Source organism: Chiloscyllium punctatum, chromosome 3, assembly GCF_047496795.1.
Source record: "Chiloscyllium punctatum isolate Juve2018m chromosome 3, sChiPun1.3, whole genome shotgun sequence".
Taxonomy (NCBI): domain Eukaryota; kingdom Metazoa; phylum Chordata; class Chondrichthyes; order Orectolobiformes; family Hemiscylliidae; genus Chiloscyllium; species Chiloscyllium punctatum.
Window position 1 is genome coordinate 24,348,207 of NC_092741.1, and position 12,508 is coordinate 24,360,714.

Consider the following 12,508-nt stretch of genomic DNA (forward strand, 5'->3'; position numbering starts at 1 on the left):
AAGGACCAGGGAAACCTTCCCTCCCTAAACGGTGTTAGATACTTGTGAACACCATGATACTTGTGAACACTGCAAATTCTCCAACACTGCATTCACAAACCTGACTTGGAAATATATCACTGTTCCTTCTTTGTCTCTGGGTCAAAATCCTGGAATTCTGTCCCAAAGGGCATTGTGGGTCAGCCAACAGCAGGTGGACTGCAGCGGTTCAAGAAGGCAGCTCATCCCCACCTTCTCAAGAGCAACTAGGGATGGGCAATAAATACAGGGCCATCCAGTGATGCCCAAATCCCATGATTATTTGTTTAGTAAAAGGCCTGGTAAGCTGTGCAGCTGGAGGTGTGGAGAATAAATGCTCACAGGACTTTCCCCATCCCATGAATGAACAAAAATATACTCTGCCAGGATTCAGAGGGATGGATGGGTGTTGGGTGCATCAGTAGAAATGGGATGGGTATGAGTGTATCAGCCGGAATAGGATGGGTATGGGTGTTGTGGTTCTGTTCGCCGAGCTGGGAAGTTGTGTTGCAGACGTTTCGTCCCCTGTCTAGGTGACATCCTCAGTGCTTGGGAGCCTCCTGTGATGTTTATAGTGGTTTGTCTCTGCCGCTTCCGGTTGTCAGTTCCAGCTGTCCGTTGCAGTGGCCAGTATTTTCGGACCAGGTCAATGTGTTTGACGATAGAATTTGTGGATGAGTGCCATGCCTCTAGGAATTCCTTGGCTGTTCTCTGTTTGGCTTGTCCTATAATAGTAGTGTTGTCCCAGTCGAACTCATGTTGCTTGTCATCTGCGTGTGTGGCTACTAAGGATAGCTGGTCGTGTTGTTTCGTGGCTAGTTGGTGTTCATGGATAGGGATCGTTAGCTGTCTTCCTGTTTGTCCGATGTAGTGTTTTGTGCAGTCCTTGCATGGGATTTTGTACACTACATTGGTTTTGCTCATGCTGGGTTTTGGGTCCTTTGTCTTGGTGAGTTGTTGTCTGAGAGTTTGTGTGCTATTATGAGCCCTAGTGGTTGCAGTAGTCTGGTAATGTGGCTAGTCCTTTGGATCGTGGCATGTCCTCGTTCCATTGTCTTTCCCTTAGGTATCTGTTGATGAAATTGCGGGGGTATCCGTTTTTGGCGAATACATTGTAGAGGTGTTCTTCTTCCTCTTTTTGCAGTTCTGGTGTACTGCAGTGTGTTGTGGCCCTTTTGAATAGTGTCCTGATGCAACTTCGTTTGTGTGTGTTGGGGTGGTTGCTTTCATAGTTTAGGACTTGGTCTGTGTGTGTCTGGGTGTATCAGCAGAAATAAGATGGGTGGGGGTGTATCAGCAGGAATAGGATGGGTGGGGGTGTATCAACAGGAATGGGATGAGTGGGGGTGTATCAGCAGGAATAGGATGGGTTTGGGTGTATCAGCAGGAATGGGATGGGTTTGGGTGTATCAGCAGGAATAGGATGGGTTTGGGTGTGTCAGCAGGAATGGGATGGGTTTGGGTGTATCAGCAGGAATAGGATGGGTTTGGGTGTGTCAGCAGGAATACGATGGGTATGGGTGTATCAGCAGGAATAGGATGGGTTTGGGTGTATCAGCAGGAATACGATGGGTATGGGTGTATCAGCAGGAATGGGATGGGTTTGAGTGTGTCAGCAGGAATAGGATGCGTATGGGTGTATCAGCAGGAATGGGATGGGTGGGGGTGTATCAAAATGGAATAGGATGGGTTTGGGTGTATCAAAATGGAATAGGAAGGGTGTGGATGTATCAGCAGAAATAGGATGGGTTTGGGTGTGTCAGCAGGAATAGGATGCGTATGGGTGTATCAGCAGGAATGTGTGGGTGGGGGTGTATCAGCAGGAATAGGATCCGATCTCATGCTATGGGCGGAGGGGGGTATCCACCTGACCTGGATTCCCACAGCAGTGTGTTGTCCGGTGTGGTTCAGTCTAGACGAAGCAGGAGTGTAGGCTGTATGCAGTACTAACCCCTCCTTCTCTCTACACCTTCAGGCTGTCGGAGGGAACATCATGACCGCCAGCCCTATCTCAGACCTCAACCCTGTGTTCATGGCCTCTGGCTGTTTGCTGACCTTGTCCTCCGAAGGTGAGTAGTATCCCAGAGGGCCATTGAAACCCTTCAGTGTCTGACTGTGAACATGACCGTGATGTTTATCCTCCCTATGCCTGTTTCCAGGTGGCAACCGTGTTGTGCAAATGGATGGAGATTTCTTCACGGGCTACAGGAAGACTGTGGTGAAGCCTCAGGAAGTATTGATTTCCATCGAGATCCCCTACACAAAGAAGGTGAGAAACCATCTCCTGGTTACTGTATGCAAACACAAGTAAGGCTCAAGAAACTAAAAATGTTTTGGAGTTCAATAATCAATAGTCTCTTAAGTTCCACCCAGGTAAATAGTTCAGTGAAGAAGGCATATGGCGTACTGGCTTTTATTGGTAGAGGAATTGAGTTCCGGAGTCCTGAGGTCATGCTGCAGTTGTATAAGACTCTGGTGCGGCCGCATCTGGAGTATTGTGTGCAGTTTTGGTCGCCATACTATAGGAAGGATGTGGAAGCACTGGAACGGGTATAGAGGAGGTTTACCAGGATGTTGCCTGGTATGGTCGGAAGATCGTATGAGGAAAGGCTGAGGCACTTGGGGTTGTTTTCATTGGAGAAAAGAAGGTTTAGGGGTGACTTGATAGAGGTGTACAAGATGATTTGGGGTTTAGATAGGGTTGACAGTGAGAACCTTTTTCCACGTAGGGAGTCAGCTATTACAAGGGGCATAGCTTTAAATTAAGGGGGGGTAGATATAGGACTGATGTTAGGGGTAGGTTCTTCACTCAGTGAGTCATGAGTTCATGGAATGCCCTGCCAGTAGCAGTGGTGGACTCTCCCTCTTTATGGGTATTTAAACGGGCATTGGATAGGTATATGGAGGATAGTGGGTTAGTGTAGGTTAGGTGGGCTTGGATCGGCGCAACATAGAGGGCCGAAGGGCCTGTACTGCGCTGTAATGTTCTATGTTCTATGTTCTATGGTCACCGTATTCAAACTATTAACCCTGCTTTATCCCCCCAATGCCTGTCAGACCTGCTGAGTTTCTCCACAATGTCTGTCTTTGTTTCAGATCTCCAGTATCTGCAGTTCTTTGTCCAATTCTGGTTATGTAATTCTGCAAGAACCCCATTCTAAACAGAAGGTAGTCTGTAATTTGAACGGTGTGGGGATGATCACTACGTAGAATTATAAAGTTGGGGGGGTTGCTGGTTGGGAGGCATTTTAACCTTAAGACTGGTTTGGATCATTGAGCAAGCGATGTTGTATAAATTCTAACCTGTCCAGTTTCAGTTTTACCAACACCAGATTGGGGGCAACCAACACTACAAAAAGTCTCTTCAGCACCTCTAATGTCATGAAAAGGCTTGATAAGCAAGGGGAGAAAGAATATCGTGTTGGCAGGAATGTGGATTGGTGAGATCCATGTGATGGTGCTGTAGCTAAATAGTTTAGTTTGTCCAGGTTTTTAGTTGAAGAGAGATCACAAGCAGTCTACCAAGACCACTAGAGTAAATAGCTTGTGAGGCCTTGTTTTTTTTTAATGTTGGAACAACAGAAGCAGCCTGGCTGGGTGTGACCAGCTCTCACAGACCAGGATTGTGGGCTTGAAGAAGTGGAAGATATTTTTTCATCTCTTGATGATAGCCAAATGATGGGTGTTCTCTTCCTATGCTGTTAGATTGCATGTGAGACAAAATCTGTTTTTTCTGATTTTATCTTTTTGCCAAGGTATGTTTCTGGGATGTTACTACATTGGAACAGCTAATTAGTGACATGTACTGTATCTATTAATCTGTTAAGTTTTCCAAGAGAGGTAAGTTATTCTAAGTTCCTCTTTCTGTGGTTGTGCTTTAGCTATAGTGTTTAAATAAATTGTGTTTTGCTCAATGTTGAGTAGTTTGACCAGTTGCATCAGATCTGGAACATGGACTTCACATCTGCCTTTAACATAAGAAACAGTAAGGGTCCAGGTTACCCTATTAAAGTATTTGGAGGGAGTCTGGCCTGGTCCATGAAATCAGTCATGAAGCTTTTGAATGGCAGAGCAGGTTTATGTGGCTGGGTGACCTACTCCCACTTCCTATGTGAATACATGTATGTTTAGAGAGTCATAGAGATGCACAGCACAGAAACAAGCCCTTCAGTCCAACCTGTCCATGCCGACCAGATCTCCTAAATTACTTTAGTCCATTTGCCAGCACTTGGCCCATATCCCTCTTAAGTCTAGATTAGAGTGGTGCTGGAAAAGCACAGCAGGTCAGGTCAGTATCCGAGAAGCACGGGCGGCACGGTGGCACAGTGGTTAGCACTGCTGCCTCACAGCGCCGGAGACCCGGTTCAATTCCCGCCTCAGGCAACTGACTGTGTGGAGTTTGCACGTTCTCCCCGTGTCTGCGTGGGTTTCCTCCGGGTGCTCCGGTTTCCTCCCACAGTCACAAAGATGTGCAGGTCAGGTGAATTGGCCATGCTAAATTGCCTGTAGTGTTAGGTAAGGGGTAAATGTAGATGTAGGGGTATGGGTGGGTTACGCTTCGGCGGGGCGGTGTGGACCTGTTGGGCCGAAGGGCCTGTTTCCACACTGTAAGTAATCTAATCTAAAGCAGGAAAATCGACGTTTCGGGGCAAAAGCCCTCCCTCTTCTGCACCGTCTCCCAAGTTCCTAAAGTGTGGTCAGTCATTGCCTCAGTCTGTTCCTTTGCAGGGGGAGTATCTCTCAGCGTACAAACAGGCCCAAAGAAGGGACGATGATATCGCAATTGTGAACTGTGGGATGAGAGTGGCTTTCAAGGAAGGCACCGACATTGTGGAAGAGTTGGGACTGAGTTACGGAGGCATGGCTCCCACCACTGTGTTTGCGAAGAAGACTTGTGAACTGTTGCTCGGAAAGTGAGTCTCCTCAGAGTTCATTCGACATGATGGGCTTTCCCTTTCATCTGAGTGAGATGAAGTAAGGCTTCCTAATCACTGGTGGGTTGGGTTAATATGTGATAAACATCCCAAGCGATATACTGGACTAATTGGTCAGAATTCATGCCCCTCAATCAAGAGTGGGAACAGCGATATGGAGTAAGGCAGAGAGGCCCTGAACTACACAGATACTCAGTTCCCCCTGGACTTAGCTTTCATTGACATGGTTATGGATTAAGAATTATTTGGGGAAGTAATCACCTCAGTGTGATACATTTCATTCCTAATAGCCAAGTGATAATGGAGAAACGTTGGAGTCTAATCTCTGCACATTTCAACATTTTTATTTACAGAGTCATACATTACAAGCATCCATTTCCCAATGCAACATTCACAGTTTCAGTTGTCTCCTATATGTAGGAGCCGATGTGTCCTCCATTTTAACACACAAGTGATATCCTGGTCTAAATAGTCAGAATTCATGCCCCTCATTCAACAGTGGGAAAAGCGATATGGGGTACGGTAGAGAGACCCTGAATCACACAGATAATCAGTTCCCCCTGGACTTAGGTCTGCATGATAATGCCATCCACCAGAGCACAGTTGACCAATAAACAGCTAACGCAAACTAGAGGAAGTAACACATTCCCTAAGGGCCTGTTGATAACAGCCTCTAGTGACTGTGATAACCCCCCTCTGTCAGGAAGCTGCTGTTCAGGAGTCTGGACTCTGCGCCAGTGCAGATTGAGGTTTCTGGCGGAGGAGAGGACCCGGGTTGCTGGGGATGAACAGCCTTGGCGATCTGCTGGGTGGATGAGAGGAGTGGCCTGGGGTGGAGATGTGGGCTAGTCTCTGGCTTGTAGCTAACATCAGGCTCAAAAACCTGGCACACATGCCCGTCCTCCCCCATGGTGGGGGCTGAGGCAGCTCAGGCAATGATGCAGACTCCCAGCGTGACCTGCCATGTTGTAGCATCGTGGCGTTGGTGGGTGCGGAGCCGGGGGGGGGGGGGCGGTGGAGAGCAGAGAAATGACGCCTTACACACACCATGGGCAGAAACGAAAATGGGCCGCAAACAGCCGGTCTCACTCTAAGTCTTATTTTCGAATGTTGATGTGCTCTCAGATTTGACAGTCATTGATTTCCTCCCCCTCCCCTTCCCACCCTGCCCCACCCTCTTTAGGAAGTGGAATAAGGCGTTGCTGCAGGAGGCCTGCTCTCTGCTCTCAGGTGAACTCACTCTCTCGCCCTCTGCCCCCGGTGGCATGGTACAATTCCGACGCACCTTGACCCTCAGCTTCTTCTTCAAATTCTACCTCAGCGTCCTCCAGAAGCTCGGGCAAGACTTCCAGAACGTATGTAGCTCTGACCCTCTGCTCACTCCCGGTCCCCTCCTTTTCAAGAAAGCTGTCAACAGCTTCTATGTCCTATCATAGATTGACATCCTTTCAATTCTCTTCTTAAACTTCTTCATTCCCCATCTGTAAACATCACTTTACGGGATACTCTGTTCAGCAAAGGTACTGTCTAGATGTAGGATTTTAATGGGAGTGGACGAGGGAATGGGCCTGACCTCAGCCAAAGTAGGACCTGCTTATTGAAGTAACGTTTTCGATGTTCGTCTTTTACACAAACTTACAAACTGGGACTCCACGTCAAAAAGTACTTGATAGGCTGTGAAGCCCCGTAGGAGTTGGGAAGTCACGTTGAAGTTGTACAGGACTTTGGTGAGGCCACTTCCAGAGTACCATGTCCACTTCTGGTCATTCTTTGGGAAGGATATTACCAAGCTGGAGAGGGTTCAGAAAAGATTTACCGAGATGTTGCGGGGTATGGACGGGTCTGGTTTGAGTTATGAAGAGAGTCGAGACAGTCAAGGACTTTTTTCACTGGAGCTTAGCAGGTTGGGAGGCAACATTATGGAAGTTTATAAAACAATGAGGGGGAGAGATAGAGTTAATGGTCGGTGTCTTTTTCCTTGGATGGGGAATTTCAAGACTAGAGGGGACATTTTTAATGTGAGAGGAAAGAAATTTTATTAAAGAAATGGGAGCAATTTTTTTTCACAGAGGATGGTACGGGTGTGGAATCAACTTCCTGAGAAAATGGTGGATCTGGGTATAATTTGGATCAGTTCATGGACAGGCCAGGTTTGGATGGATATGAGCCAGGAGCAGGCAGGTAGGACTGGTTTAGTTTGGGATTATGTTTGGCACAGACTGGTTGGAACAGAAGGTCTGTTTCCATGTTGAATATCACACTAGATTCTAAGTGTACAACAGGCTTATTTGTCTTATCATAATTTTCATGCCGATAGCTTAGTTTCAGATAGTGTCTGTTTACTTTGTTCCAAATCCTCACTTCAGTGTGAGCAGAGATATGTTACCACATTTGAGGAGATGATGGTCAAGTTGTATTATCACATCAAATCATCTTGAAAGTGTTCCACTGTTATTTCTTGCTGCTGTGTGGGTAATATTTGACAATCACTGGATGTCTGCTTTCCCTTTCCTCCCTTTAGGATATCCGAGTTGAATCCATACCTCCAGATTACGTCAGTGCCACAGAATTATTCCACAAGGATCCACCTTCAGCAGTTCAACTGTTCCAGGTTAGTGGTTACGGTGTTTTGTTATCAAATGTATCAGGTTCATGTTTAAAGAACTTCTTACCTTGACGTCCAAAGTAATAAAAATCGCACAAACACAAAACAGATTCTCTGGTGAAGTCAGACAGTACCATTCATTCAGTCAGCAGTTCTTAGACAAGATAGACTCCCAAATTTCCTGATTTTGGGAAGAGAATGTTCACCCCCATCTTTTGTCGAGTGTGTTTCGGAAAGACTGCGGGTGGCATGGAGGCTCACAACGCCAGGGACCCGGGTTTGATTCCACCCTCGGGTGACTGCCTGTGTGGAGTTTGCACATTTTCCCCGTGAGTGCGTGGGTTCCCTCTGGGTGCTCTGGTTCCCTCCCACAGATTAGCTGGATTGGCCATGCTCAATTGCCCGATAGTGTGCAGGGATGTGCAGGCTAGGTGGATTAGCCATGGGAAATTCAGGGTTACAGAGTTAGAGTACAGGGTTGGGTCTGGGGGTGGGGGGGGGGGGATACTGTTCGGAGGGTTGGTGTTGACTCGATGGGCCAAATGGCCTGTTTCCACACTGTAGGGATTCTATGATTGGAAGTCTCTGTTTAGCTATTTGAGAAGTGTCCTGTTGAGCTTTGAGTCAGTTACAGCTCAGTGAGTGTCATGTTGTTACTTTCAAATCAGAGTCATCAGAAATTCAAGTCTCATTCCAGGGAATCAAGTACAAAATCCCGGATTAATTCTCCCATACTGTGCTGAGGGTGTCTCTGAACCCTGGATGTGCTTTCAGATGAATGACGGAGTTGGGTTAAGATTAGATAATGTCTTGTCACATCAAGATATGGAATTTTCTTTCCAAGAAAACATCTGAGGCAGGACCATTGAATTTATTTGAATTAAAAATCACACGATGCCAGGTTATAGTCCATCAGGTTTAGTTAAAAGTACAAGCTTTTGGAGCTCCGGTCCTTCGTTGGGTAGCTAGTCAGGAGCAGCGCTCCGAAAGCTTGTACTTTTAAATAAATCTGTTGGACTGTAACCTTGGTGTCAGCTTTAACTTTGCCAACCCCAGTCCAACATCATGAATTCTCTTGAGGCAAAGTTAGGTAGATTTTTGATAAGGATATGCAGAGGGCCCAGGCAGGATTTGACACCACAATCAGACCAGAGCATGTTCATTGGCCAAGTGGCCTAATCCAGATCCTAAGCCTTACGTTCCTATGAGACATTAAACTAAAGTCTGCCCCATGGCACTATATTTGAAAGGACAGTAGAGGAGATATGCCTGTGGCCTGGCCTGTATCTATCCTGCACTCCACATGGTGAAAACAGGTGCTACTGTCACACCACTGCCTGTTGTGTGCATTATTAATTTGAATTTGATTGGTGAGACTCGCACCATCTGAATTGATGTTTGTTAAAAGTTGAAAGATTGGAATGAAGATTCCCAGGGAAAGGCAAGAAAGTGGGTGTGAGAAGTGTCCGATCGGCCATGATCCTATTGAACCAAGGGGCTGAATTACCTACTCCTGTTCCTTTATCCATACAGTCTTGTGGAACATAGTGTTGAGATAAAGGATTAGCCATGATCAAACTGAATGGCAGAAGAGGCCCCTTGTTTCAGTCTGTCCATGGTTCCATGTTGAACAGGATGTGAAGACCCATCTACTTCACACTCGGACTAGCGTGTCTCTCGATCTCCAGCTTGTGAGTCAGTTTGAAGAAAAAGGAAACAGCCTTAGGCTATTGTGAAAATGTCCTCCACCATTATTTAGTGATTACCACTCACAAGTGATAAATGTGGGATTCAAATCTGGAATTGGACCGTGAAAGATTGAGAGGTGGTCTTATAGAAATCTATAAACCAACGAGAGGTATAGACAAAGTTAATGGCAGTTATCTTTTCCCTCGGGTAGGGGCTTTCAAGACTGGGGTCGCACTTTCAAGGTGAGAGGAGAGAGATTTAAAAAAGACATGAGGGGCAACTTTTTTACAGAGAGGGTGGTTTGTATGTGGAATGAACTTCCTGAGGAAGTGGTGGATGTGGGTGTAATTACAACAGCTAAAAGACATATAGATATCTACATGAATAAGGAATGTTTGGAGGGGTTTGGTCCAGGAACAAGCAAGTGGGACCAGATTAGTTTGGGATTATGGTCAGCATGGACTGGTTGGACCGGAGGGTCATTGCTGTATGACTCAATGACTCGATATCATTTGTCAAAAGCCCACTGATAGTCACCATCAATATATCAGGGGATCGGAGTGCGTTTTCATCATTGAGAAAGTGTAGAGGGAAATTGGCTTTGCAAGTAGGGACATTGAGTTCAAAAGAAAAGCGAGTCCTTTACATAAAAGTATAAGAAATATGACTGCACCATAGCACAACCTTGTCTCTACTTTTCAATGAGATCAAGGCTGATCTTCCCCATCATTCCCACTTTCTCAACCTCTCCATTCACTCACTCGTTATCCAAAATTCACTGGAGTCTTTGTGAACAATTCGGAGCAATTGGTTCCTTGGGTCAAACTATCAACACGATAGTGCCTAAGTGCTGCCCTATGTTTGCCCACTTAAGAGATTCCAGAACTAGAGGGCATAGGTTTAGAGTGAGAGGGGAAAGATATAAAAGGGACCTAAGGGATACCTTTTTAAGGCAGAGGGTGGTACGTGTATGGAATGAGCTGCCAGAGGAAGTGGCGGAGGCTGGTACAATGGCAACATTTAAAAGGCACCTGGATGGGTGTATGAATAGGAAGGGTTTAGAGGGATATGGGCCAAGTGCTGGCAGATGGGACTAGATTAGGTTAGGATATTTGATCGGCATGGATGAGTTGGACCGAAGTGTCTGTTTCCATGCTGTACATCTCTATGACTCGATGACTATGACTGGGTTCTTGTTGAGATACATAATTATGAACAATGCTCACTATTTACACAGTTATAAGATCTCAGAATTGCGCAGACTCTGAGATTTGTGTTAGCTGATGTTACAGCTACATTGTGTTCAATTCTGGTCGCTACATTACAGGAAGGATGTGGAGGCTTTAGAGAGGGTGCTGAAGAGGTTTATCATAGAGTCATAGTGTCATAGAGACATACAGCACGGAAACAGACCCTTCGGTCCAACTCGTTTCTCTCACCTTAAACCTATGCCCTCCAGTACTGGACTCCCCCACCCCAGGGAAAAGACTATATCTATTTATCCTATCCCTGCCCCTCATGATTTTATAAACCTCTATGAGGTCACTCCTCTGCCTCCAATGCTCCAGGGAAAACAGCCCTAGCCTGTTCAACCAATCCCTATAGCTGAAATCCTCCAACCCTTTCAAGTTTCACAACAGCTTTCTAATAGGAAGGTGATCGGAATTGCACACAATACTCCAAAGGTGGCCTAACCAATGTCCTGTACAGTCGCAACATGACCTCCCAACTCCTGTACTCAATACTCTGACCAATAAAGGAAAGCATACCAAACGCCTCCTTCACTATCCTATCTACCTGCGACTCCACTTTCAAGGAGTTATGTACCAGGATTCTGTCTGGACTAGAGGGTATGAGCTATTAGGAGAGATTGGACAAACTGGGGTTGTTTTCGCTGGAGTGGCAGAGGCTTAGGGGAGACCTGATAGAAGTTTATGAAATTGCAAGATGCATAGATAGAGTTGACGGTCAGAATCTATTTCCCTGGATTTAAATGTCTAATGCTAAGGGACATGCATTTAAGGTGAGAGGGGAAAAGTTCAAAGGAGATGAGAGGGGCAAGTTTTTTGGACAGAGAGTGGTAGGAGTCTGGAACGTGCTGCCAGGGGTGGTGATTGAGGGGCTCTTAGATCAGCACATCAATAAGCAAGGAATGGAGGGATATGGACCAAGGGCTGGGGGAAGGGTTTAGATTAATTTGGCATCATGTTTGGCACAACACTGTGAGCTGAAGGGCTTGTTCCTGTGCTATACTGTTCTATGTTCTGTATATGACTGCAACACTACATAAAGCTCACTGCATTAACACAGCGACTGGAGACTAGGTCCTTTATACTGGAACATCATGTGTCTAGCTGCTATCCAATTGACATCAAGGTACCCTGCCTCTCTGGGAGCCAAGCAATAATATAAATGGCGCCATGAGCCCTTGTGGTATGGATAGTATTCCTACTTCTGGATCAGGAAACCTGTGTTTACATCCCACCTGCTCCAGGGGTGTGTCATAATTTCCCTGGACAGGTTGGTAAGGAAAATGCCTCCAAACACATATTGTACCTCCCGAGCATCTCAACGCTCTGGAGAAATTACTGAGGAGGTTTACCATGAGTGTTCAGGGTCCTTCGTTACTTGGAAAACATGAGATTGTTCTCAGCAGAGAAAATGTTAAATTTGACAGGTGTTTTTTTAAAAGCAAGTAGGGGAAACTGTTCCCTCAAGTAAGTCAGCTAGTAATCAATGGTTTTAGGGAATTAGGGGGAAAGAAAATCTCACAGAGGGTTGTTAAGATCTGAATAGCTGTTGGAAAAATTCTGTAGGAACTTTCAAAGGCATGTATTTGACAGATACTAATTCACATGGTTACGGGAAGAAAGCTGGTGTGAGAGACTTAGACAATTCCTTCAAAGAGCTGCCACAGGTATATTGGGCCAAATGGCCTGCTGCTGTACTGTCAGATTCTCGGAATGGTGAATTGCTTGGCACCTCGGGAGCCACGGGATGTGATGCCGACCACGACCTACAACACCATCCCATTCCCGGTCACCGGTCCTCGTTATTGGAATCACAACCACCCTTTTATCCTCACCCTGCAGGAAGTGCCTCCTGACCAGTGTCCCATGGATGTAGTCGGACAGCCACTGCCCCATCTGTCAAGCCTCAAACAAGCCACCGGAGAGGCCCTTTACTGTGACGACCTGCCCTGCTTCGAGAAGGAGCTCTACCTGGCTCTGGTGACCAGCACTGAAGCTCACGCCAAGATTAG

General features: G+C 46.2%; 1 protein-coding gene across 1 annotated transcript in view; it reads left to right on the plus strand.

The window, feature by feature from the left end:
• Positions 1-12,508, plus strand: part of xdh (xanthine dehydrogenase) — a 149,789-nt gene that overhangs the window by 78,025 nt on the left and 59,256 nt on the right. Inside the window, exons 14-19 of the mRNA XM_072550825.1 lie at positions 1,994-2,087; positions 2,178-2,287; positions 4,747-4,931; positions 6,136-6,307; positions 7,474-7,563; positions 12,339-12,508. Coding sequence (XP_072406926.1) covers positions 1,994-2,087; positions 2,178-2,287; positions 4,747-4,931; positions 6,136-6,307; positions 7,474-7,563; positions 12,339-12,508 — 821 coding nt within the window. The remainder of the gene's footprint in view (positions 1-1,993; positions 2,088-2,177; positions 2,288-4,746; positions 4,932-6,135; positions 6,308-7,473; positions 7,564-12,338) is intronic.